The sequence below is a fragment of the Drosophila teissieri genome, chromosome 2R, assembly GCF_016746235.2.
Source record: "Drosophila teissieri strain GT53w chromosome 2R, Prin_Dtei_1.1, whole genome shotgun sequence".
NCBI lineage: Eukaryota > Metazoa > Arthropoda > Insecta > Diptera > Drosophilidae > Drosophila > Drosophila teissieri.
The window spans coordinates 22,189,120-22,210,925 of record NC_053030.1 but is presented as its reverse complement, the minus strand read 5'-3'; the positions used below and the strand labels follow the sequence as shown (position 1 = coordinate 22,210,925).

At 49.0% G+C, this 21,806-nt stretch overlaps 9 protein-coding genes across 11 annotated transcripts; 3 read left to right on the top strand and 6 right to left on the bottom strand.

Annotated features, from left to right (window-relative positions):
• The first annotated feature begins 66 nt into the window (after positions 1–66).
• LOC122613420 (tumor necrosis factor alpha-induced protein 8-like protein) lies at positions 67–2,806 on the top strand. 2 transcript variants are annotated; one of them, XM_043787579.1, is made up of 4 exons: positions 67–328; positions 1,648–1,716; positions 1,914–2,206; positions 2,273–2,806. In XM_043787579.1, exons 2-4 carry the CDS (start codon positions 1,653–1,655, stop codon positions 2,546–2,548), a joined length of 633 nt encoding a protein of 210 aa, XP_043643514.1. In that variant the 5' UTR covers positions 67–328; positions 1,648–1,652; the 3' UTR covers positions 2,549–2,806. The 2 variants fall into 2 exon arrangements, with proteins under 2 accessions (XP_043643514.1, XP_043643515.1); XM_043787580.1 differs by lacking the exon at positions 1,648–1,716.
• Positions 2,807–3,478: 672 nt separating this feature from the next.
• On the bottom strand, positions 3,479–4,382 carry LOC122613421 (39S ribosomal protein L43, mitochondrial). Its single transcript, XM_043787581.1, has 3 exons — positions 4,142–4,382; positions 3,966–4,072; positions 3,479–3,905 (listed from the first exon to the last, which is right to left on the bottom strand). The coding sequence occupies exons 1-3, from the start codon at positions 4,276–4,278 to the stop codon at positions 3,571–3,573; spliced, it is 579 nt and encodes a 192-aa protein (XP_043643516.1). The 5' UTR covers positions 4,279–4,382; the 3' UTR covers positions 3,479–3,570.
• Positions 4,383–4,487: 105 nt separating this feature from the next.
• LOC122612534 lies at positions 4,488–12,163 on the top strand. The gene is made up of 8 exons (XM_043786222.1): positions 4,488–4,835; positions 4,893–5,318; positions 5,372–6,077; positions 6,254–7,239; positions 8,757–9,632; positions 9,691–9,891; positions 10,069–10,932; positions 10,986–12,163. Exons 1-8 carry the CDS (start codon positions 4,827–4,829, stop codon positions 11,613–11,615), a joined length of 4,698 nt encoding a protein of 1,565 aa, XP_043642157.1. The 5' UTR covers positions 4,488–4,826; the 3' UTR covers positions 11,616–12,163.
• On the bottom strand, positions 7,288–8,543 carry LOC122612536 (protein angel). Its single transcript, XM_043786224.1, has one exon. It carries the CDS (start codon positions 8,404–8,406, stop codon positions 7,342–7,344), a length of 1,065 nt encoding a protein of 354 aa, XP_043642159.1. The 5' UTR covers positions 8,407–8,543; the 3' UTR covers positions 7,288–7,341.
• Positions 12,164–12,372: 209 nt separating the features above from the next.
• On the bottom strand, positions 12,373–14,430 carry LOC122612535 (peptidyl-alpha-hydroxyglycine alpha-amidating lyase 2). The gene is made up of 6 exons (XM_043786223.1): positions 13,914–14,430; positions 13,497–13,695; positions 13,322–13,435; positions 13,174–13,261; positions 12,889–12,988; positions 12,373–12,829 (listed from the first exon to the last, which is right to left on the bottom strand). The coding sequence occupies exons 1-6, from the start codon at positions 14,318–14,320 to the stop codon at positions 12,526–12,528; spliced, it is 1,212 nt and encodes a 403-aa protein (XP_043642158.1). The 5' UTR covers positions 14,321–14,430; the 3' UTR covers positions 12,373–12,525.
• Positions 14,431–14,716: 286 nt separating this feature from the next.
• On the bottom strand, positions 14,717–16,829 carry LOC122612373. Of its 2 annotated transcripts, none has more exons than XM_043785942.1 (5): positions 16,606–16,829; positions 15,749–16,550; positions 15,464–15,595; positions 15,314–15,396; positions 14,717–15,198 (listed from the first exon to the last, which is right to left on the bottom strand). In XM_043785942.1, the coding sequence occupies exons 2-5, from the start codon at positions 15,887–15,889 to the stop codon at positions 15,111–15,113; spliced, it is 444 nt and encodes a 147-aa protein (XP_043641877.1). In that variant the 5' UTR covers positions 15,890–16,550; positions 16,606–16,829; the 3' UTR covers positions 14,717–15,110. The 2 variants fall into 2 exon arrangements, with proteins under 2 accessions (XP_043641877.1, XP_043641878.1); XM_043785943.1 differs by having other exon boundaries at positions 15,749–16,077; positions 16,606–16,621.
• A 124-nt stretch (positions 16,830–16,953) lies between these two features.
• Positions 16,954–17,904, top strand: LOC122612372 (protein lethal(2)essential for life). The gene is made up of 3 exons (XM_043785940.1): positions 16,954–17,059; positions 17,164–17,551; positions 17,613–17,904. The coding sequence occupies exons 2-3, from the start codon at positions 17,164–17,166 to the stop codon at positions 17,786–17,788; spliced, it is 564 nt and encodes a 187-aa protein (XP_043641875.1). The 5' UTR covers positions 16,954–17,059; the 3' UTR covers positions 17,789–17,904.
• Positions 17,905–17,910: 6 nt separating this feature from the next.
• On the bottom strand, positions 17,911–19,157 carry LOC122612374 (sulfotransferase 1 family member D1-like). Its single transcript, XM_043785944.1, has 4 exons — positions 18,880–19,157; positions 18,365–18,822; positions 18,236–18,308; positions 17,911–18,179 (listed from the first exon to the last, which is right to left on the bottom strand). Exons 1-4 carry the CDS (start codon positions 19,146–19,148, stop codon positions 18,038–18,040), a joined length of 942 nt encoding a protein of 313 aa, XP_043641879.1. The 5' UTR covers positions 19,149–19,157; the 3' UTR covers positions 17,911–18,037.
• A 439-nt stretch (positions 19,158–19,596) lies between these two features.
• Positions 19,597–20,923, bottom strand: LOC122613922 (amine sulfotransferase). The gene is made up of 3 exons (XM_043788342.1): positions 20,506–20,923; positions 19,914–20,444; positions 19,597–19,860 (listed from the first exon to the last, which is right to left on the bottom strand). The coding sequence occupies exons 1-3, from the start codon at positions 20,838–20,840 to the stop codon at positions 19,710–19,712; spliced, it is 1,017 nt and encodes a 338-aa protein (XP_043644277.1). The 5' UTR covers positions 20,841–20,923; the 3' UTR covers positions 19,597–19,709.
• Positions 20,924–21,806: the final 883 nt, after the last annotated feature.

Below are 21,806 nucleotides of genomic sequence, written 5' to 3'. Positions count from 1 at the left end.
AAAGCTAATTAATACTAAAGAAGAAAGAATGATTTCTTCTCTTATACTGGCATTTGGTTGCTAACAGCAGCTGGTCCCACAGGCTGATATTTTGTTTTTGTTGCTGTTCGCCGAGTTGTTTTATGTTTAATCGAAGTTGCGCATAAATTTAGCTGCAAATCGTACGCAGTTCGCGGGCTTAAATGCAGCCACCCCCTTTCAGTTGCTTTCGCTAGCACTTGGATTCCGCAGTAGTGGTCATCAGGCACACCCACACCCCGCACACATACTCAGAAACGAAGCAAGGACTCAAGGATTCGATTCAAGGACTGCAGCAACAAAAACACAGGTGAGCGCCAAATTGGATTTCTATTCTGGTTTCCAGGGGGATGGGGAGCGGGGGAAGGCACTATACACATGCCTGTTGCAATCAATAACACCCAGAAGGCAAAGAAACCCTCCTGCTGGGCAAACGGAACACGCAAATGCAGGAAAACCAAGAGGAGCATGGCCCCAATGGCTCCGATGGCCCAACGAACTCAAGTGCCCAGTGGTTTCGGCTGTAGCGCACTGCCGCCCTCCACTGGCGTCCTTGGAGGACGCGGGAGGACCCACACCTCCGTTTTCTTCGAGGGGATAGGCCTTCTTTTATTGCACTTCGCGTGACCTTAACCATTTGGAGCAGTCCGTGTCATGGCACGGTGATATGCCCGACGTTATCTAACTGGAACTGGAACTGGAATCCACTTAGTTAAATTAGCAGCCAGGGATGCCCTGCTCTAGATTAAGCCTAGTCACGCCTTGGCTGGCTAACACTTCTAGTTAATGCCTACGAGTATGTGTATCTAAAAGCTTGAACTCTGCTGACCCGCCAGGGGATTCCCCTCATCACCCCGTGGCACTCCATCGCTCACCTAGGCCTGCTCTGGACTCCTTGTTTGGACAGTTGGAAGCGCTGCCGCATTTCCATGTGAGGCTTCAGCACGTACGCCGCGCCGTTAGAACGACCTTATAAATACGGACAGAGTGGCGCAGTTGGTCATCCATTATTAATACGGCAGCATTCCTATATCTGTGTGTGGAAAGCAGCAAGAGTTGTGGAGCTCCAGCCCCCAGTTACTTTGACTGTACATTGTTTATATCAAATTTACTCGCTTGTATGTTGTGTTCATGACATCGCCTTATGATAACCCAATTCGAATTCCTCAGTATGTCTCATTATCGTTAGACTCCTTTTTGTTTGTTCAAATCTTGTGACGAACGCTGGATAAGAAATAATTTGTTAAAAACAAAGTTCTGCTTTGTTCTTAAAATGAAAACGTTATTTATATTAGTTCTTACCATTGCCATTTATTATTTAAACGGATTTAAGTCCTGGACTCTTTTCCAATGTTTTATTTACAAGCACTATGGGTACAAGTAATTGCACTTTTAAATGACTCATTGTAGTTAAAGGTAGGCCACACCGACTGTTTTATTGCCCACTTCACCTAGAGCACAAAGAAACGCAAAAGCACAGAAACACAGCGAAGAACGAACCAGGTTCCCTTTATCTAGAGATACGGCACTGATGTCCAATGCCCAATCATTCATGTTTTTATATCTCTGCCTATAATTCTCTTATCAATGCTTGCAACTGGAATCGGTGTAATATATGGTGATATATAGCGACGATGTCGGTGGCCGGGCTTCGACAATGTCTGCTGCTGTGGAGCGTCGACTACTGGAACTTGGAAGGTAAACCGCGGAGAAGTGCGGAGCTGGTTTGCTTTTCAGTTGCCACCATTCAGTTTTCAGTTTTCCTCGGTGGCGGAGTTGTTTCTCCGTTTTGTTTGCTCGTATTGCTTGGATTTCTTTGCCACAATGCTTTAGGCAATGAATATGCAGCGATAATAATGTATGAATCTGAATTCCACCCCTCCCTTCCGCTTTAGTCATGGCGGACAATGTCTTCAAGTCGCAAGATATCGGGCTGCGGGCGCAGAAGAAGATCCTCTCACGCATGGCCACCAAAAACATTGCCAAGACCTTCATCGATGGGACGACGGCGTCGCTGCTGGACAACCTGTACAGGCTCTGCAAGATGCACACCGGCAACAAGGCCAAGGCGGAGAAGCTGATTAAGAACATCATCAAGATCGTGATCAAAATCGGTGTGCTCCACCGGAACAATCAGTTCAGCGATGAGGAGCTGCAGAAGGCAGAGCTCTTCAAGAGAAAGTTTCAGGTGAATCCTAAATATTTAAGTTAATATATTGTGTACCGAAGCTTAACGCAACTTTGTCCTTTACAGAACACCCAGCTGTCCATCATATCATTCTACGAAGTGGACTTCACGTTCGACCTGCCCTACCTCCAAAAGTCAATAGCCGAATCGCAAGTGGCGCTGAAGTCGATTGTGCAGCCGCATCTCACAGAGAAGTCGCTGGGCCGCATCGACGAGGTGTTCGATTTCTTTGGCGAAGAGGCGCTGCTGGAAACGGCTTTCCGTCCGGACTCCCCCTACCGCGAAGTGATGGGAAAGATCGTGGCGGACATAAATGCCGCGATGGAAACGGGAGATATCTGAGGAGATCCGCCAAGCGATCCGCCAAGCTGAGCTGTAGTTGCGTGCTATGAACGAAAGGCTATCTATCGAAACCAAAAAGCAGCCAGTAGTTAGTTGCGAATGGAAAACGCTTGCTTAAAGCTCACCCACCAACACCAACACCACCACCAAAATGTAAAATCTAGGTATAGATATGGGCCAGCAGCGGCAGTGGGAGCTGGAAAAGCTGGTAAAGAAAGGAAAAGACATGTGTTTAAGGCAGAGTTTAGTTTAGTTTAACTAGTGATATACCATTGACAACAATATCAAAAGTGTAAAGACGTCCGTATTGATTATTTTGATGACAACGTTAACATTTGTGTACTCAAGGTCTATATATGTAGTAATAATTAGGAAGAACCAAATGCATTTCGCCAAAGGAATTCACTAATCGGAAATTGTAAACTCGAGCAAAATGCTTTTATCGGTGTGTAAGTCGTTGATCGTATGTGTGAAAGTAATTATATGTATAAGTCTAAGTGTTAAATGGGTAATACTTCAGCACATAAGCAATTAATTATTCGTGGTCTACTTTTTGATACTCCCAAACTCGCTGTGTGCACCCGCAACTAACTATATCACCGTCTGGGTCAGACCTTTTCGTACTTAATCACCCATCTCACCTGCAGTCGTTAGTCGATGCTAAGTTGGTTATGCTAAGTCGTCACCAGAACCTGTTTACCCCGTTCTGCACGTCTATGTGTATTTCTATTCCATTTCGTATTCCAAGCCTCCAAGGGGTCAGTAACCTTAAGCATTATTTATGATACTCCCACAATGATATTCACTGATCCAAGTACCCGAAACATATCGAAACCTTATAAAAGACATCAATGCTAAGGGGACAATAAGTTATTTGCATTTTTCTATGACTTTTGGTTCGATATTCCAGCGATGGAAGCACAAGTTTAGTGGTTTAGATTTTAAATATTTATTTGTTTACCAACAAAACTATGTTGACTATGAAAATAAAAGCAACAACTACCAAACAGTCCTAATTCCTATTACTCAGCACGCTTTTTGTTTAGCGCATCGTGTGCTTCCTCGCCAGCTTCGAGTTGCTGCTGCCGGAACAACTCGATGAGCTTCTCTGTGGCGGTTTGTGGCGTCTCCAGCGGCTTGGAAGCCTCAGCATTGGGGTAAGCCTGGCCGGTGGCCTCAGGCGAACGCAGCAGGAATGGCGTCCACGGGCCTTGGATGGAGGGCACATTCGTGTGCCACATTTTCCGGAGACGCAGAGAGCTGGAGCTGCCGTTTTGGGTCTTTAGCAGGTCAATCCACTTGGAGATCTCCTCTTGGGTGTTGTTTCTGCAGCTCATCCACTCGCGCTCGCCGTTCACTGGATATATTTTGGTTATATTTAGGTTTTAGGGACCATCTCTGTATGATGTATACGTACAATACTCCGCCACCAAAACTGGCGTGCGATGGCGCCTGGGCTTCACATAGACCACAATACCGGGATTCTCCTTGGCGAAGTCCAGCAAGTGGTTCTCAATAAAGTCGCTTTTAAATGTGTCGTAGGATTAATATTATTATTATTTTATATATAAACATTTAAAGAATTGTGCTTACCGCATGCCTCTGCTGGATCCATTATTCTTGCAGAACTTCAGGGTGATCCTCTGGAGCTGGCAAACATAGCGTCCCATCCCATTTTGCAGTGGTGCGCGTGGGAAGCCGGACTTCAAGAACAAGTGGCTGTTCGACATTCTGTATTTGTTTTTAATTTACCAACAGTTTTTAACTATTTTTTAGACTTCGTAATCAGAGACGACGTAACCGCATGCCGCAAACAGCTGACAGCTGACTCTCTCTGGCCAGAGATGACCAGTTAGCTATGAACATTAAGTTACATAGGTATAACACAAATCTTACCTTGAGCTGGAACATATCGCAAAGGATATTTAATGACACATATCTAAATTTTAAATATGTCGCTCAACGAAATATGTTTAGTAACGAGCATTTGAACAATAGTACATACAATTATATTTTCAAGCATTAGAAATAAGTGTTGTCTAAATTATCGCATCTAAGTGTCCATCTCTGACGCAAGACAGGGCTGTTATTCACTCTCTCCGCTCTTTCGTTGATAAAGAAGAAGCGGCACAAAAGGGAAAACAAAAATGCAGGCGAGGCGTCGCTTTTCATTTGATTGGAAAAACACGAAGTAGAAGCGGAGTAGAAAGCGTGCAACGTGTAAAAGTGGAGCACATGCAGCTGGTCTAATCAGCTCCAAACCTACATAGACTGCAAAATGGCCACCGTAAGCATTAAATCGCTTTTTAATCACGAATGCAAATGAACAGTTATTGGCCTCCAGACTTTTGTAGGCTCAAAGTTCTCCAAACATGTTCTAGTTGACGAAGAAGAGGGGGAGGAGGAAGAGGAGGAGGAGGAGGAAGATTCCGCCGAGTCCGGTTCCACATCGTCGTTCAGTTTGCAGGAGTGTATCGACGAGTTCAGGGCACGCCGCATTCGCCGTGTGTCCACCCAAAGTCGCGACTGCGAGACCAACAATAACCACATAAACATGTCCAGACAACTTCCGCGAGTCCGCAGAACTACGGACGCGGACCTGATCAACCAGAATCGCTGCAACAAGGAGCAGGAGCGCAAGGGAAAGCCCTGCCAGAACGGGTTCTGCTACTGCTTCACCAGCGACAGCGGAGACTGCGGCTCCACGGCGCCGCCACGTGACCAGCACGTGCGATTACCAAGGCGCAGCAGGCGATCTGAGACGTCCAAGGTAAGCCACAGCCCAACCCACTGCAGCTCCCACATTAAACTCAAATTTTACAGCCCGTCAAGCAGAACAATCTGGGCAGCCAGCGGCAGCAGGCGGAGAAACGTCGTCAAAGCGAGCCGGCCAACATAAAATTCGGCTTGAAAACTCCTTTAACCGCTGTCAGTCGCTTGAGAGCAGTTGCCGGCGAGGATGAACCGCTTATACACATCATCCAGGAGCTGCGCGACAACTGTGTGGTGTCCGAAGTGCGCGTGAATCGCCAAAAGCTGTCAGATTCCGGCTCTAGGTGCCGGCACAGGACAACACAACCGCCAAGAGAGACTACTAAAATGCTTGCCTACGAGCCCCTAGCCTACAAGCCCTCAGCTCCTGTTTTGTCCAACATCAGCGAACATGAATCGGCTGTGGAGGAGGAACAGGAAAAAGAAGTGCTGGCCACCGAGCCCCCAAGTCGCAAGAGCTCCCATTCTCGACGCAGTTCCGGAGCAGGTGGACGTCTGCTGCAGAAGCGCCTCTCGCAGGGCCAAGTCAGTTTCAAGGCGAGGGACTCCCAGCTGCCGCCTCCAAAGCCACCGCGTCGCAGTTCCCAAAGTCTGGATGGGAAGCTATCGCAATCCTCGCTCACCTCCACGAATCCTTCGGTGCGGGAGGCGGAGCGAGTGCTGGACGAGTTTCTGCGCAAGCGTGGCGTTCAGGTGCCTATGAGCAAACTAGAGCATTCGCGCAAAAAGGACAGCAAGCGCCGATCTTTTCCCATGGGTAAGTTATACCCATAAGCCCCAGAAAATGAAACCGTAACCAAATTAAATCTATTTTACCAAAAATCAAATGTATTTACCAAATAAAGAGTTTTGTATCCAGCCATTTGGCTTACGGTTTCATTTATTGGTTTCTTGGTTTTTCGATGTTCTTACGAGTTTTGCGTCTCCCTTTAGCTGAGGTAGAAAAGCCCAGGAATCCCAGGAGCCACAAGCAGCTGCCCACCTGCCCCTCGCTCAGTGACATTGAGCGCGTGGTGGAGTCCAAGCGGGGCTCAAATTACGCCCGGAATATTCGGCAGGAGAGCAGTCGGAAAGGAGCAGCCACCAAGGAGGTTATTCTTGGCTGGACAGAGCCCAAGATCACCGATATGCTCAACTACGAGGGCAAGACTGTCAGCGAGTTTAGAACGCCGGCGGAACCGCAAGTGGGCATTGGATGGCAAGTGCCTAAAGCACAGCCGCAGCCTGTAGTGCCAAAAGTCTCCTTGGACACTGTCGACGGAAGTGTTTGCGAGAACCTAGCATCCAATATGGTGCACAAGGAGACGCCCATCAAGTATCCCAGTCGAGTCAACTCAGCAGGAGGTCAGGCCAGCCAGAAGTTCATCTGGGGCGAGCAGTGGCGGAATCTTTCTCCTTGGAAGGGTAACAAACCGAAAAACCTTGGCAAGAAGTCGAAGAACTTCCTGAACAACTCCAAAAAGAAGATCCTGCGCTTCGTCTCGCCGAAGAAGTCGAATCAGGAGGAGCACCCGCAAGTGGATCCGAACAGATTCACTCCCCAACAGTGCACTATTGGCGTACAGACCTCCACTTCGCAGCTGGACCTGCATTCACAGTCTCCGCCGGGGAGCTACCACTCCCCCATGCAGACCACGCCCTCGGGCACGACTACATCCACCCGCCAGCAGCTGGACACAGAGCAGCCGTACTTCGATTTCGAACGCAAGGTGAAGGCACCGACGCCTCCGAAGAAGCTGCCCCGTGCCAACAGAGCCCGCAAGCTGGACTTTCAATCAGCACCAGCAGCACCCACCACCTATCGTTCGTATCACAAGGATCTCGACCAGGACGCTACCATCACCAAAATGGGCTATCTGCTCAGCAGCATCAGAGCCAAGCTGGAGGCCAGCGATGAGCAGGCAGTGAGAACCTTTCAGGTGAGTCTCTTAACCGTTTACTTTAAAAAAGTTTTAAATAGTGGGGCGTGTTCATTTCGTACCTTTATTGATGAGTCCAAGATAGCGTGAGGGGATTAAATACTAGACAATGGTGAATACTGCACCCAAGGCGTAGTGATCTGAGCCCAGGTGGTGGTTGGGGATCAGTCCCGTCCCGTTGCACCTGTTGATTGAGGGCAGTGAGTAGACGCTGAGGGGCAGGAGCTTGTGCCTGCTCCGCGATCCTAGCGAGCGCAGGATGTAGTCCACGATGACCCAGTCGTTCTGGTATGTGGAGGCAGTGCCTTCGCCCGAGTCGATGATCTGGAATTGCAGGGGTTCTGAGCTTGCTTCGGATTCCGCATCCCCATTTTTGCCAATGAGTAATTCAATAGGCGAGGAGTCGGGCAGACTGTTGAAGTCACCAGTAAGGACGATGGGCGTGTCAGTGGAGAACGTGTGCAGCTTCTCCAGAATTCTTCCCACCTGGGCGCATCGGACATCGCTTCGATTCGGGTTGTACAGCAAGTGCGTGGTGGCCACCACGAACTCCTTCTGCTGCTCCTGCTTCTTTCTGAATCGGAACCTGGCAAACAGGGCCACATTGTCCCGATTGAGCAGGGCCACCGCCTGGTCGTGCAGCTCCACGGCTTGGTGGTCCAGCAACTCGAACTTCGAGCAATCATAGACAATGGCGCATCCGTCCGTTCGATGGCCGGTCTTCTTTTTGTACACATAAGCCAACTTCTTGCCATTGCCCATACACATTCTTTGGACGAGCACTGCCAGGTGATCGAACTGCATCTCCTGCAGGCACAGGATATCCGGATCCAGTTTAAGCAGCTCCCTGAGAAGGTTCTGCTGGCGGCGTTGCCAAGTGAGGAACTCATGCGGAATGCCCACGTACAGGAACAGGTGTTCCAGAAGCAGATCCTGCGCCAGGATGTTATACGAGACAACCTTGAAGGTGGACAACTTATGTGGGCCTCGACCCACAACCTGATCCCCCACTGGCGTCCAGCGCCTGTTGCGATCGTAGCTAGTCTCCATATCCTTCCCTTTTTGTTTGCGCTTTCCGCTGGCGCCTTTTGCTTGGCTGCTCACGCTCCGCCTGATGATCCGTGATGTCGCCTTGAGTGAAACGTTGTGCAGCAGGGATTTGTACATCTCACCAGGTGGACCTCGCCATGTGCCCGAGCTCCTGGTCCCCTTGAAAGCCTTTTTTTCTTGTGTTTTTGGATGGCGTCTAAATTTCCGAGTGGAGGAAAGGGAAAATCTGTTGCTGTCAGCTGTTTTCACTTCTTGTATTGCGCTCTCCTTCGCTGGGCTGCACTGCAGCTGATATCGATAACGCGGCGGTACTCAGACTATCGGAATTCAAAAAAGTGTATTTCAAAGTAGCATTGCTAAATTCAGTTCCTGCTAATTGTTCTTACTAACAAATCACTTGCGCTATAAATATATCGTAAATATAGTTAGTCTTCCAAAAATAAGAGTTTAATTTTAAACGTTTGCAGGACTGCTCCCGATTTGACAGCCACGAGCCTCAGACCAGCCATCTGCAAACCGAGAGCTACGACTGCACAGACGGACCCAGCAGTGGAGCAACCACATCGCTGGCCACCACACGGCTACAGCGTGATATCGACAGCGAGCCCATTTACTCGGAGATCGAGGAGGACTGCCTGCGGATTAGAGGGAGTCCGCACCATGAGGTTAGGACCGCGGCGCAGATCATAGACCACACCCCGACTCCAACGGACAGCTTCACCGCGTATGTGAGTGAGTCTGTAGCTGCTCCGTCGCCCTGCCGCGATGACATTAGTGCCATGTACGCCAGGGTGCAAAAGACGCCGAAGAACTCACCGCAAATGAAGCCACTGGTTAAGCCTCAGATCAGTTTCGAAGCCATTCAGCCACAGAAGAGTACTCAATCCTCCCCGCCGCCGATTGCACCTATTGTTCCTAATCAGGCTGTGCAACCCCAAAGCTGCATACAGCCTAATCCACCGCAGTCAAGCACTCAGGTGGTACCACATCAATCAACTGCTTCTCAGCAGCCTGTGGCTTTGGGTCACTTTCTCCACGAATCCCTGAAGAACGGCAACTTCTTCCAGTTCATGCCTCTGCCCGAGGAACCGAGTGGAACGGAATTCTCCTGCTCAGCTAGTCAGACCACTGAGTCCTCTGTGATTCGCCAGCCGAAGTTAAAGTCGCCTTCACCACTTATCACCACCCACCAATCCCTGAACAACATCAGTGAGCAGCACTCGCCGCCCAAGCAGAACCGGAATCTTTCTCGTTCAGAACTCTCCCTGCAGCGCAGCGAGATCTTCCTGGACAATCTGTGCCGCAGTGAACTAGTGCTGGATCGCCTGGAAAAGGTGCCCAATGTAAGTGCCATTGTAGTCTTAGCCTTGTGTCACATTTCTAAGCCAAAACCCTTTACAGAACACTTCCAATGTGGACTCCGTTTCGTATGACATGCCCAACGATGGTGGAGAGCAGCTTTACGCCGATTACAGCTTGGTTGGAGCGGACAGCGCCGGCAGCTCCTTCGTGACCAATGATTACGGCTCCGGGCAAATCGAACCCGAGCCGGCTAACCAGAGTACGCCGAAAAAGAAGCAGAGCCAGCGGTTTACAACCAAGGTAGAGATATTTGTTGACTCCCACTAGAGCTTAAGGCTTCCGCTTCCGCTAGCATCTGACATCTGACACTGTAAATCCTGTAAATAGCCACTATCACACTGTACTCATCCAAAGCTATCTGAAACGCACTACAAATATAAGATTGTTGTTGAAACTGAGTAATGATTGATCTTTCAGCCCGCTCCCAATTTGACCATTGAAATTAATGATGGCCAAGCCACGTCGCTGCGCCATTTTGGCCACAATCTGAGCATCAGTTGCCCCACAACTCCCCAGCAGGCGGCGGCCGCGCAGGCAGTGGATTCCTCCACCATGCACAACAGCAGCAGTTTGGGTGAGCTAATGCAGACGTTGCCCAATCCCAGTGACAGCCAGCTGATGTCAGTCAGCGCTCTGGCCCGCTACCGCCTGCTGAAGAGTGCCCTTCGTCGTTCGTTCCGCAAGGGAAAGGACTTCTTCTTGGCGGAGAAGCAACGCCTGACTCAGAGCCTCAATCTTTCGAGGGATCAATCGAACCAGACGGATGGGGAGCTGGATAGCAGCACCTACTATGCCAGCTTCAACGTGGATTCCTTGCTAAGCGATTCCTTGAACCCAAATGATCAGCTGGCCCAAGCTGTGAGCATATGTCGCCAGATGCCCGAACTGGAGATCTCTGCGGAGATGGTGGAGGCGGAGCGACTGCTGCTCTTCTCTACACTGCGAAAATCGGCTCCTCTCGGGTGCCAATTGAATGATGAAGCTTTGGCTGCACGGAGGAAATCCCAGTGCCTCCTGATCGACGCCATGGAACTGCCGGTGAGGGCGGATGTCAGCCGGGATATGTTCTTCAACTACCACTACATCTGCACCTTTGAGTGCGGAGGTCGCATTCGATCCACGCAGTCGGTGGAGTGTCAGAATGGCTCCGCCATCTTTCGGGACTGTGGCTTGGAGTTCTATGGCGGGGAAAATGCGGACTCCTTGGAGCTGCGCTGCCAGATCTTCATGCTTCGCCTGCGCAAAGTTTCCACTCTGGCCTTGGAGCCTGCCAAGTCACTGGTAAGTAGCTTCAGTTGTCCTCAGAGGCAGTTCGCTAATGAGTAACCTTGCAGCGACGTGGCAGTGGCAATTTGGGTTCCGCCAACTCGAGCTGTTCCGCGGGCTCTGGTGGTGAACAAATCATGTCCCGCTTTCGCCTACATGCTTCTTTCCAACTGCGAGCTGTGGACCTGTCACCATTTCAGCTGGTGGCCAATGAATCTAAGTCCAGCGATAAAATCTGCCTACGTAGTTCACGTTCTTGGCAAGTTCCCCTAAGCACGCACACGAAATCCACGAATCTTGGACCTGCAATATCTATTACTGGAAGAGTGGACCTACGGCTGCCCAAGATTCGGTTCTCTGGATACCTAAATGTTCAGGATCCGAAGAGCCAACACAACTGGAACCGCAGATGGTGCAGTCTCGATGGCGTGCGGTTATCCGTTTGGCAACATGAAGTTAATCTAGAAAGTGACACCCCGATTTTCTCGCTGGAGTTGCCAGGACTGGGACAATCCCTAATCGCTGCTGCCCCACGAGAGCTGTGTGCTCGGGCGAGAAGCTTTCTGCTGCAAGGAAAGGAATCTGACTACGAATCGGGAGTCTTCTTTGCTGCCGATACGCAATCAGAGCTCACGGAATGGCTATCCCAACTAAATGAGGCTCTAGCTTTCGCCAGGCACTGGCTGGGTTCCTCCTGACAGCAGTTGCTTTCAGCTACAATTTTTATTTTTATATGTGTTAAAGTTTTCTATTTATATTTGTTTATACTTAAGTTATGCTCAGATCTTTCCACAAATTGTAAATTGTTTGCCATGCAAACGTGGCGACCCTACCAACTTAAGTCCAAAATTTGTAAGAAAGGTGGAGATTTCCGTTTCCTAGCTGTAAGCTCATATGTAAGAGAACTAACATTCCGTTTCCTGAGGGGGACATAGTCATTGGAACTGAACCATCTGGATCATCTGAACCCTCCAAATCCGGTGTCCTGTGGGCTGTTCACGTCACAACAACAACAGTTTATTACATACATAATTTACATGGGCTACGATAAGTTGATAAGATACAGATACGATTATATATTTGATATAGGTTACAATATGGTACACAAGTATGTTATATGCGCTGGTTGCCCCCGGTTATCTGCGAAATCGGTTATCCATGCTGACGTCCCCACATCCTCACATTCGTGCCTAGTTAGTGCCTACGCATAACTATTACATTTAAGTATATGTACTATTTAAGCTGCTGTGTAATTTCGTTTTCATTTCGTTTTCGTTTGCTCATTACAGTGCAAAACATAAGAGTCTGAGGTTATGTTTGTTGTGGTATTGTTTTCAAGCAATTTACATACTTAACTTGTACATTACTTAAGCACTTACTATTCTCTATTGATCTGACAACTGGTCACGTTAAACTGTACTTGGTGTTGGCTCTGCTTAGGCTTAGGCTTAGGATCTTTTATAATCTGCTGTAATCTGTATCTGATTCGGCTCTGATTGTGGTTCTGTTTCCGCTGGTAACTAGTTGGGGTGAATCTATGGGTCTAAGGATATGCAGGAGCGCAGTGCAAGTCGGGTCCTTCTGAGGGATTCGAATTGGAGCTTAGGCTCAGGCCAGCACATACTTCCACACGCGATTCGTCTGGTGATTGGTTCCGATCTCGGTCACATACAGCGCCGATCCATTCACACTGACCGCCATGGAGTGCGGATTCTTGAACTCGCCCCAATGGCCGATGATCGTCTCCGAGCGCGGATCGATGGTGAATCCCCGCACCGGCAGCATGGAGGTGGGTCCATTTACGGCGAACACGATGTCTCCGAAGCTGGCCACTCCGAAGACGCGACCCAAATCCGGTTCCTGGATGGTGGCCGCCGGTTCACCCTCGCCGTGGGAGGATATCAAGCCAGCTCTGTTGAGGAAGATTACTTGTTGACACTCTGTAGTTATGGCTAGTTAGGATTAGCTTACTTGGGACAGACCACCCTCATGTTCTCCCTGTCCGCAATGCACAACAGATCCAGGTGTTCCAGCAAGGTGATGGCGTGTGGCACCTGCAAAGAGAGGAACTCTGCACAACAGGTCGTTAGTGAGGGGAATTTTGTGTGAGCGTTATATAGTTATTAGTTACTAGTTACTAGCTTAGAAAAAGTTTGTTAAAATAGATGTGCTAGCATAGCAAATCATATTTAATGTAAGAGAAAACAAGGTTCTTAATAAAATGAATGGACCATAGTAAAAATTAAGTATACGCACCGGGTGGCTGGGGAATCGTACGCAACAGCTTGCCAGCGGCATTGAACTTGAGTATGCGGCTATTGCAGTAGCCATCGGCGATGAAGAACTGTAGTGCGGGTGAGTATAGTGAGTTCGGAAGTCACATAGATCAACAGGTATGTCTTACCTCTCCGGTGGTCGCCACTGCAATGGATGTTGGCTTGCACAGGTGTTTGACGGATGATCCGGGCCTAAAGCGCTTGCCAATGGTGAGCAGGGGCTTGTTGCTGAAGGGCTTGAACTAATGGACAGAGGGTGGATAACGTTAAGGGATTGCTTATTGGCGTAAACAGTACACCTGCCTTGAAGGCCTGGTGCATGGCCACATCCGTGATCCAGTAGTTGCCGTGCAAGTCGATGGTCAGGCCATGGGGCATGTAGAACATGTTCGAGCCCCAGCCCGACTTGATGGCTCCCGTCTTCGCGTCCAGCACGTAGATGGTGTTCTCCTTGATGGGTCCGTACTCAATAAGGTAGTATATATTGCTCTCGTTGAAGGTGCTGCAAAATTATTGGCCATATTAACAGACATATATTTTCTTTTCCCTCGTACACATTGTATTAAAAACCAAATCCTAACTATATATTCCTAGTAACAATGATTGCACTCTCTCCTTTCAGTTGTCAATAAAAACAAGAGATCAGATTGATTGGTTTCTGTTTCCTGTGTACATATGGGATAGACACTTGTTACCAGGCAGCGCCAGCTGTTGACCTACTTTACATCCCAGTAGCGCTCGGCGCGGTGGAAAACCACCGGACTGCCCTGCGGATCCACGGCCACGGCGGTGACCTGGCCAAAGCTGTGCTGCTCGGTGGGCCAGTTCTCCACGAGCACCGGAGTCGGAACACTGGCCGCCGGAAGGGGCACGTTGTCGTAGCTGCGTTGGTTCTGCAGGGCCACTGCATCGTCGTCGGCCAGCGGCAGTGGCTGCTCCGCCTTCGCAAGCCCCTTCTCCTGGAGCCTCCGCTTGATGAGCGCCCGCACCTGGTCGAAGAAGCGCTCGTTGAGATTGACACCTGGTCCCAGGTCCATGGCCATGTCCGCTGGCAGGTGGTTGCTGCTGCTGGGCGCCACACATCCCCAGCTGATGGCCAGCAGCGCCACGAACAGGAGGCGCGACATTTTCTGGAAGTCCTGCGATTTTCTTCACCCAAAACAACGGCGGTTCTGGCTTCGGTTCTGGCTTCGCTCACTCGATTTTCCTCACTGCCAACATCTGTTGGCGGTGTCTATATGTCGAGCTGGCAATAGATTAACTGCCTCTGCTCCAGACACACACACACACTCGCACACTCGCACACGCACTCCCACGCTGTTCGATTTTCGCTTTCACTGCGACGCCTGCGCCTTGCGCCTGCACAGTGGGACCAACTGCATAAAAGGGACCTGGTAGTGGGTAGTGGAAGGTTCACCCAGTGGCAGTTAGGCCTTAAAGTAAATATTCGAATACACATTTGTGAGTAAGAGACAGGACATGAATGACTGTCTGCCATGGATTTATTAAAAAAGTGCTAGGAACGTATAAATGTACATATTTGGTTTCTTTCAATTTAAACTGGAAAAGTGCAGAGCAAGTCGCTTTCGTTTCACTGTGGCCCTGCCACAAGCCGTCGTGAATGGGAAAGCCTGTATTGATTTTCCAACAGCCCCGCGGAAACAGTGCGGGCGAAAAGTAACGCGACACTTGGTACTTTTAACTCAGCGCGAGGTGCGATAACAACGGGGAAGACTAACTCATCTCCACTAGATTATTTTGGAGCCGGAGCAGGAGGCTTAAAGTGGGTATCCTGCTGGTGTTATTTTCGTTTGGGCTGCGGAGTCATTTGGTCGGCAGTCAGTGTGTTTGACGTCACAGCGAGCTGTGCTGGCGGTGAGGGGGCGTGGCGGGGGCATAGTCCGGAGCGGCTTCATCCTACGCCCCCCAATCCCAGTTCGGCTGGGTCCAAATATAACCGGTGTCCGTCATCGAGCAGTAGGCATTGTAGTAGCGTCCCGGCGAGCTGGGAAATGCGAAAGTAATCGCGGAAAACGGAATCAGGGGAAGGAAGCAAAGCTAATTCGCTTTCCACCGTGCCATTGCACATTCCGGGTGCTCGCCCGGAAACGGAAACTCACCGGCAGTAGGAGAACTGGGGGCACTTGCAGCGGAAGAGGCTCTGGAACTCCTCCTTGCACACCTCGTTCCACCAGCAGGTGCGCTAGAATGCATTGTAAAACCAAGGGTTAGCTCGCTGCTGCAATGTACCACCTGTTATCCATAGCCACCTCGGTCATGTAGCCGTGGACACTCTGGTCCGAGTAGCTTCGCTTCGAGAGATGCGCCTGCACCGGGCAGAACAGCAGCGTCACCACCAGAAGCAACAGTCGTGACGTCACGGGCAGCGAGTGGGGGGCGGACTGTAAAGCAGCGAAGAAAGTGAAAACCCCTTTGAAATCGAACTTTCCCAGGATGCGACACATGTAACCCAAAAGTGCCCAAAAGCAGGCACTGCATTCCACCGCAAACTTTTGAACACAACTCCTGTGATTTTTGTTTATTTTTGGGCTCACCATGCTGTAGCTTCCTCTGTTGACTTCTTGACTTATCCTCCGCTCCGAAAGTACAGTGAACACTTCACGTGCCGCACGTCCTGCGATGAATGTCGCCTGTTCTCCGATTTGTGCCTCCCTTTGGGGCGGTGGCGTCGGCATCTCGGCTGCCTTGCATAAGCATAAGTATTGGCCCCGTTCGCCCTCGGCTTTCAGCTTTCACTACTTTCACACTCACACACACACACAGCGAGTGCACTGCTGCACTGGTGTTGGTGTGCTTTTGGCCCATTTCGATGGGTGATTGCCTCACTGTTTGGCTGCGCTGGGTACACAGCCAAATACAGGGCCTGTCCCCCAAATGTTGGGAGCAAAAACCGGAATAAAATGCACTAGAATCAGCGCAAAACATAAAACATGTTTATATACATAAACATATATTTTCATGGCATATTTTAATTAATGAAATATATGATTGATGCGGCACTAATTCAACCAAATTGCTGGCATAAATTTCAAAACAATGCTGCAAAATTCCTTTGTTTTCAGCGACGTCATCTCTTTCGTCTGATAGAAAACGCACGCGACGTGACTCAGCAGAGGAAAATCGAGAAAAAGGCAAAAGTGGCAGATGCTTAAAATAGTTCATAAGTCATTTAGTGGCCGAAGTATTTTCATATTGGCCACATCAAATCAACACTCTCAACAGGTAGAAAATTATGAAAATACCCATAGATATATATCTCAAGAAGAAAAGGGGGCGTCAGAATGTAGAGAAATTCTTCTGGCATTTTCCAGAACACATTTTGCACTTTGGATTTTCCTAAAAGTATTTGCAGGCGTTTCAAATGTATACAGAACAGAATTTGCATACAAACCGCGTGAATTTGTGTAGGCTGGCTTTTTAGTACTGTGTTTTCTTCTGGAACAAACAATGGGAAACACTATCAGTCGAACTCCGAAAAAGGCTTGTCTGCTCGGTGACTAAGTGACTAAGATGGAACATATGGATCTTCTTTGGGTCACCAACTCAGCCGAGTGAGTCTCCAAATCATCGACTCCCACGGAAACAAACAAAACAGGCTGACAACCGCTCGTAGATTCGCACCAAAGATATGTGTTTGGCATATATATTTGTATAGATTGAGAATGTTCTCTAGAGGGAATGACGCTCGTTTAAATTTAGATGGGAAATAAATTTTCATATTTTTAGCCCGCGGGGGAAGATGTAAACAATCTGCTGAGGGTATAAAACCGTGTGAATGCTCGAGGAGCTCCATCAAAATCGCAGCAGCCGCGAATCCAAACAGAACGTGAATTTAATCTAAAAAGGTACGGGAAAGGACAAAGCCAACGCGGAATATATTGAACACTATTATAGTGAAGAAGTGCAGTGATTAGCTCACTATCGTCTCGTTTCTTCTCGATCAAAGCAGATGTCCGTAGTGCCCCTGATGTTCCGTGACTGGTGGGATGAGCTCGACTTTCCAATGCGCACCTCGCGCCTCCTGGACCAGCACTTCGGCCAGGGACTGAGGAGGGATGACCTCATGTCCTCCGTGTGGAACTCCCGCCCCACCGTGCTGCGCTCGGGATACCTGCGCCCCTGGCAGAAGAACAGCCTGCAGAAGCAGGAGTCCGGATCCACCCTGAACATCGATAGCGAGAAGTTCGAGGTCATCCTGGATGTGCAGCAGTTCTCGCCATCCGAGATCACCGTCAAGGTGGCCGACAAGTTCGTCATCGTGGAGGGCAAGCACGAGGAGAAGCAGGACGAGCACGGATACGTCTCCCGCCAGTTCTCCAGACGCTACCAGCTGCCAAGTGAGTCCACTTTTTATCAACAATAGGCAGTTCACTAACCATGTATTTTGCTTCCGCTTAGGTGATGTCAATCCCGACACAGTCACATCCTCCCTCTCCTCCGATGGCCTGCTGACCATCAAGGCGCCCATGAAGGCGCTGCCTCCTCCGCAGACTGAACGCCTGGTGCAGATCACACAGACTGGACCCTCCTCCAAGGAGGAGAACGCCAGGAAGGTGGAGACCTCCACCGCCTAGGGCTGAATCCTTTTGTACCGCCTTCAGTGTTAGTTAGTTTATGTCTACGTGTGCCTTAAATCTTCGACTCTACCTTTTTTATATCAAAACGAATCTTTAGATAAACATTCACATAACGAGGTATTTTATTCTTCAAACAGCTTCGCTCTCTGTTATCTACTTCTAAGCACTCAAAACAGCTATACATTGCACTATCTTTATTCTTTACAAAGAACTATAGTTTTATAATCACTTATCTTAATGCGTATCTTATGGAGCATTTAGGAGCAGTAGTTCGTCCAAAGTCACTCCGTTCTTCGCAAGAACCTCTTGTATGCGGGCATTCGCCTTCTCAATTTGCTCGGGCTTCAGTTCGTCCTTGTAGCCATTGACATCCCCACGTCTCACAAATCTACAGGGATTACAAGTGAATTATTCAGAAAATGAGACTATGAGACTTTATCATACGAATGCCGCTCTTTCCCAGCGTTTTCGTGTTGAGACTGGGCCAACTCCCACAGATGATTCGTTGTGGGATTTTCTGAAAAGCAAAATCATTAGCTTCATAAGATCAAAGATTCCGTATACTCTTCCAACTCTTCATTTCCGCGAATGACAAATGCTTCAGCAGTTGCTCCATTTGCTGATCGTTGATGGGTTTATCCAGAAACCTGGAGACATCGTTGATCACTCCTCGCAGATCTTTCTTCATCATTTCAAAGCTGGTATAGAAGACCCAAGGCTCGTTTCTCAGCTGGTAGAACTCATGTGCATGTTCAATGTACTCCGTTGCGAAGTCATCCTTGGCCAACAGCTCATCGAAGTACTCGTGCAGTGTCTTCCCGTAGTGAAAACCAAAAGTTACCCCGTGGTAATACCGGGAGACAGAGGAGTCCAGAGGGTTGCGGAACACATAGATCACTTTGTGCTTTCCTTCCCAAAGTTTCGTGGGCAGGAGAGCCAGCGGAAGGTGTGACTTAAGCAGTCGTGGGGACTTTAGTTCCTCGATAGGCTCGAATGCGCGGTTCAGGTCTTTAAAAACGAGGAAATTGAACCTAATAGACATAGAGGTGTAAGTATGTATATACATTCATCGATGGCGATGTACCCACTCGAGATACGGAGTTCGTAGCTCCAGATCCTTGGTCAACGCGCCCTGGAAGTCGCAGTTGTTGAGCAGCAACCAAAGTAGCTCCTGCATCCAAGTGGTTCCACATTTCGGCAGAGTTACGATCCAAACATCGTCATCTCTGAGCTTCAAATCGTGCACCAGACCTAGAAATTGCTCCGAGTCTGCCCTATACAAAAGCTTTCGGTTTGCCCAGTCTTTATCGATGAGGTTGGTGGGATAGCTCCGCGGCGTGACCTGAACCCGATCCATGGCGATAGCTTACTGAGTTCGAATGGGGCATATAGTTGAGTATATGGCTGGTTGCGGAACTATTCAACATTCAAGAGAAAGACCTACTCAAGTTGCTCAGTTCTCTCTCTTTCATGCCGATGATAAGATTGCTCTGTAGCTATTGCTATTTTCATTTGATTTGTTTTTTATGGGAAGCTTCTTTCATTTCGTTTGATAATAACAACGAAAACAAGATATAGATGCACTTCGCCCAATAAAGTAGGTCAAAGCTTTGTTTTCATATCGAAGAAAGTAGCTTTGAGATCGAAGAGATAGGAATATAAATTGTATGTATAATGCTGCATGTTCATGGGAGTAGCTGCTGGTAATGATAATGAGCCACTTAACGCGGTCATAGTAGATAATGGAGTGCCAACCACAGGAACGTAAACAACTCGCTCATAAAACCATTAAGTTACATACAGTATACAGTATACAGTATGGGGGAAGCAATTATTTATTAAACATTTATATCACCACAGCTTACAGACTATTAACGAAGATTACCCAAGATACACTCTGCCACTTTGGCGAAAGCAATTAGAGAGACGCAAACTTGCTGTAGTTGGCAAAGTCATCCATGTTCAGTTTGAAATCCCGCAGATTGCTGTCCGACCAGAGATCGAATTCCCGGATGATGTCCGCGGTGAGCTCATCCTTGTGGCTGCCCACGACTCCGCGGCGAACGAATCTGTGACGAGAGATACTGATTAGCCTGCTCCTGGATTGGATCCAAGGACCTACCTGAACTCCTCCACCTCCCGTCCTGCAGCGGCCTTCATGCTCTCGAACTCCTTGACGTGGTTGCACGCGGGATTGTCGCGCATGCTCTCGAAGGAGAGGTGTCGCTGCATCTGCTGGATCTGCTCCTGGCTGACACTGCGCTCCAGGAACTGGGCCACCTCCGCGATCACCTGGCCCAGCTGACCCTTCATCCGCTCGTAGCTGGTGAAGAAGATGTTGGGCTCGTGGCGCAGCTGCCAGAAGTCCAGGATGTGCGGCCAGCAGGGCGTGAAGTTCACATAGCCATCGATGAAGGAGTGCATGAAGTCCGACTTGGTGCCCTGGTAGCCCACCATTCCACGCCAGTGGTGGAAGTACGAGATGGCCGCGTCCTTCGGGTTGCGGTACACATAGATTATCTTGGGCCTCTTGCTCCAGATCTGCCGCGGCAGCATCCAGGCGGGCAGATGGGACTTGATCAGACGCGGAGAGGGCAGTTCGTTCGCTGCGGCGATGGTGTCGTGCGGCACGTTGGGAACCACTCCGTTGAATCTGGAGAGGATTATTAGGTTAGTACCCTTCACTTAACTACGCTGATGGCTTGGGAACGCACTCAAGGAAGGGCGATCGATGCGTGAGATCCACGCTCTTGGCCGTCTCAAAGTCACACTCGTTGATGACCAACCAGGCCAGCTCCTGCATCCAGGTGGTGCCGCACTTCGGCAGGGTGACAATCCACACGTCGTCCTCGCGGACCTCGAAGTCGTACACCCGATCCAGGATCGGCTGGAAGGTGTCCGCCAGGCGGCAGAAGCGCTGCTCCCAGTTTCCGACCACCGGCACCGATGGCTGGCTGCTGGCGAAGATCGAGGAGTAGCCGCCACTGATGGCCAGCTTGTCGATCTGCTCGAAGGGCACGCTCTTGGCAAAGAAGCTCGACTGGGGCATCTTCGATCTCGGGTGGGCAAGGCTCAAGTGGGCGAACGATTGATCGGACTGATCGGCTCGGCAGTTGAAACCGCATTAAACGCTGCTCGAGAAACACCCGTGGATCGGCGGCAGAATCTCGGCTCTTTCCTCGACTTGGAGATGGCAGCGTGACACGATCGTTAAGGGACCATAGCTATATATTTGTCCATAGAATATTTGTCCGTTCTGTTGGTAATCTGTTTTTATCTACTTATGTTTATTCAGACGACCACGAACATATTTAAAGATCTACACTTTTGGGCTCCGTTCATATCTTGTGTAATGTATCGATATGTTAAATTATATTCGATTTATTATCTAAGGCATATGAGTGCAGAGTCAAAACATGTAATCTCAGTCCTTAGTGGAACCTTATAAGCCGCTATTTAATTAGACTCTGCTAGTCATTACTTTAGCTGCATCTCATGTCATACTACCGAGATATTCTAAATAAATCATAAGTCTTATAAACTAATAGGAAGTCTTATTTTGACTCTTTCAATATGAATACTTAAGAAAAAGTAAAAACAAAAAGCACTAACTAACATTTAATATCAATTTTTAAATGTTTAAAGCCAATTTCACGCATCCATCGCCAAGACAACAAGCGACATTATGCAATTAACGCGTAACCGGACTCGTTTTTTACACATATGCGACACGATTTTGGGCAGCATGAATCGATGGTGCTGTAAGATGGAGTGGCGGAAAGACTTTCTTTGTTGGGACGTCCGAAAGAAAGTTTTCGGGCTGAAAAGGCACGCTTTGTTTACCTTTCGATCGAGGCGGCCAGGTGAAATTAAGAAGACGCTTTTGGGCAGTCGTCGCGTTGGAAGAATGCCAGCCATTAGCTGCTGAAAACAGGTTGTTTGCATTCACAGAGGGTGGGGCTCACATCAAATAAATAGATAGATCATTATTGACAGCCTGAATGAAATACTAATG

Bases quoted from the DNA above. Each gene is read 5' to 3' on its own strand.
- LOC122613421 (XM_043787581.1), bottom strand. From the start codon at position 4,278: ATGTCGAACAGCCACTTGTTCTTGAAGTCCGGCTTCCCACGCGCACCA. The intron at 4,073-4,141 runs GTAAGCACAATT...CACATTTAAAAG, and splicing joins GGATCCAGCAGAGGCATGCG to CGACTTTATTGAGAACCACT. The intron at 3,906-3,965 runs GTACGTATACAT...AAATATATCCAG, and splicing joins AGTTTTGGTGGCGGAGTATT to TGAACGGCGAGCGCGAGTGG.
- LOC122613922 (XM_043788342.1), bottom strand. From the start codon at position 20,840: ATGCCCCAGTCGAGCTTCTTTGCCAAGAGCGTGCCCTTCGAGCAGATC. The intron at 20,445-20,505 runs GTGCGTTCCCAA...AATCCTCTCCAG, and splicing joins CATCGATCGCCCTTCCTTGA to ATTCAACGGAGTGGTTCCCA. The intron at 19,861-19,913 runs GTAGGTCCTTGG...CTCTCGTCACAG, and splicing joins CGGGAGGTGGAGGAGTTCAG to ATTCGTTCGCCGCGGAGTCG.
- LOC122612374 (XM_043785944.1), bottom strand. From the start codon at position 19,148: ATGGATCGGGTTCAGGTCACGCCGCGGAGCTATCCCACCAACCTCATC. The intron at 18,309-18,364 runs GTTGGAAGAGTA...TTTGCTTTTCAG, and splicing joins GTCATTCGCGGAAATGAAGA to AAAATCCCACAACGAATCAT. The intron at 18,180-18,235 runs GTATGATAAAGT...TAATCCCTGTAG, and splicing joins GCTGGGAAAGAGCGGCATTC to ATTTGTGAGACGTGGGGATG.
- LOC122612536 (XM_043786224.1), bottom strand. From the start codon at position 8,406: ATGTACAAATCCCTGCTGCACAACGTTTCACTCAAGGCGACATCACGG.
- LOC122613420 (XM_043787579.1), top strand. From the start codon at position 1,653: ATGTCGGTGGCCGGGCTTCGACAATGTCTGCTGCTGTGGAGCGTCGAC. The intron at 1,717-1,913 runs GTAAACCGCGGA...CTTCCGCTTTAG, and splicing joins CGACTACTGGAACTTGGAAG to TCATGGCGGACAATGTCTTC. The intron at 2,207-2,272 runs GTGAATCCTAAA...TGTCCTTTACAG, and splicing joins TCTTCAAGAGAAAGTTTCAG to AACACCCAGCTGTCCATCAT.
- LOC122612373 (XM_043785942.1), bottom strand. From the start codon at position 15,889: ATGCCGACGCCACCGCCCCAAAGGGAGGCACAAATCGGAGAACAGGCG. The intron at 15,596-15,748 runs GTGAGCCCAAAA...GCTGCTTTACAG, and splicing joins ACAGAGGAAGCTACAGCATG to TCCGCCCCCCACTCGCTGCC. The intron at 15,397-15,463 runs GTGGCTATGGAT...AATGCATTCTAG, and splicing joins TCCACGGCTACATGACCGAG to CGCACCTGCTGGTGGAACGA.
- LOC122612372 (XM_043785940.1), top strand. From the start codon at position 17,164: ATGTCCGTAGTGCCCCTGATGTTCCGTGACTGGTGGGATGAGCTCGAC. The intron at 17,552-17,612 runs GTGAGTCCACTT...GCTTCCGCTTAG, and splicing joins CAGACGCTACCAGCTGCCAA to GTGATGTCAATCCCGACACA.
- LOC122612535 (XM_043786223.1), bottom strand. From the start codon at position 14,320: ATGTCGCGCCTCCTGTTCGTGGCGCTGCTGGCCATCAGCTGGGGATGT. The intron at 13,696-13,913 runs GTAGGTCAACAG...ATAATTTTGCAG, and splicing joins GAGCGCTACTGGGATGTAAA to CACCTTCAACGAGAGCAATA. The intron at 13,262-13,321 runs GTAAGACATACC...CCCGCACTACAG, and splicing joins CAGTGGCGACCACCGGAGAG to TTCTTCATCGCCGATGGCTA.
- LOC122612534 (XM_043786222.1), top strand. The intron at 6,078-6,253 runs GTAAGTTATACC...GTCTCCCTTTAG, and splicing joins GCGCCGATCTTTTCCCATGG to CTGAGGTAGAAAAGCCCAGG. The intron at 9,892-10,068 runs GTAGAGATATTT...TTGATCTTTCAG, and splicing joins GCCAGCGGTTTACAACCAAG to CCCGCTCCCAATTTGACCAT.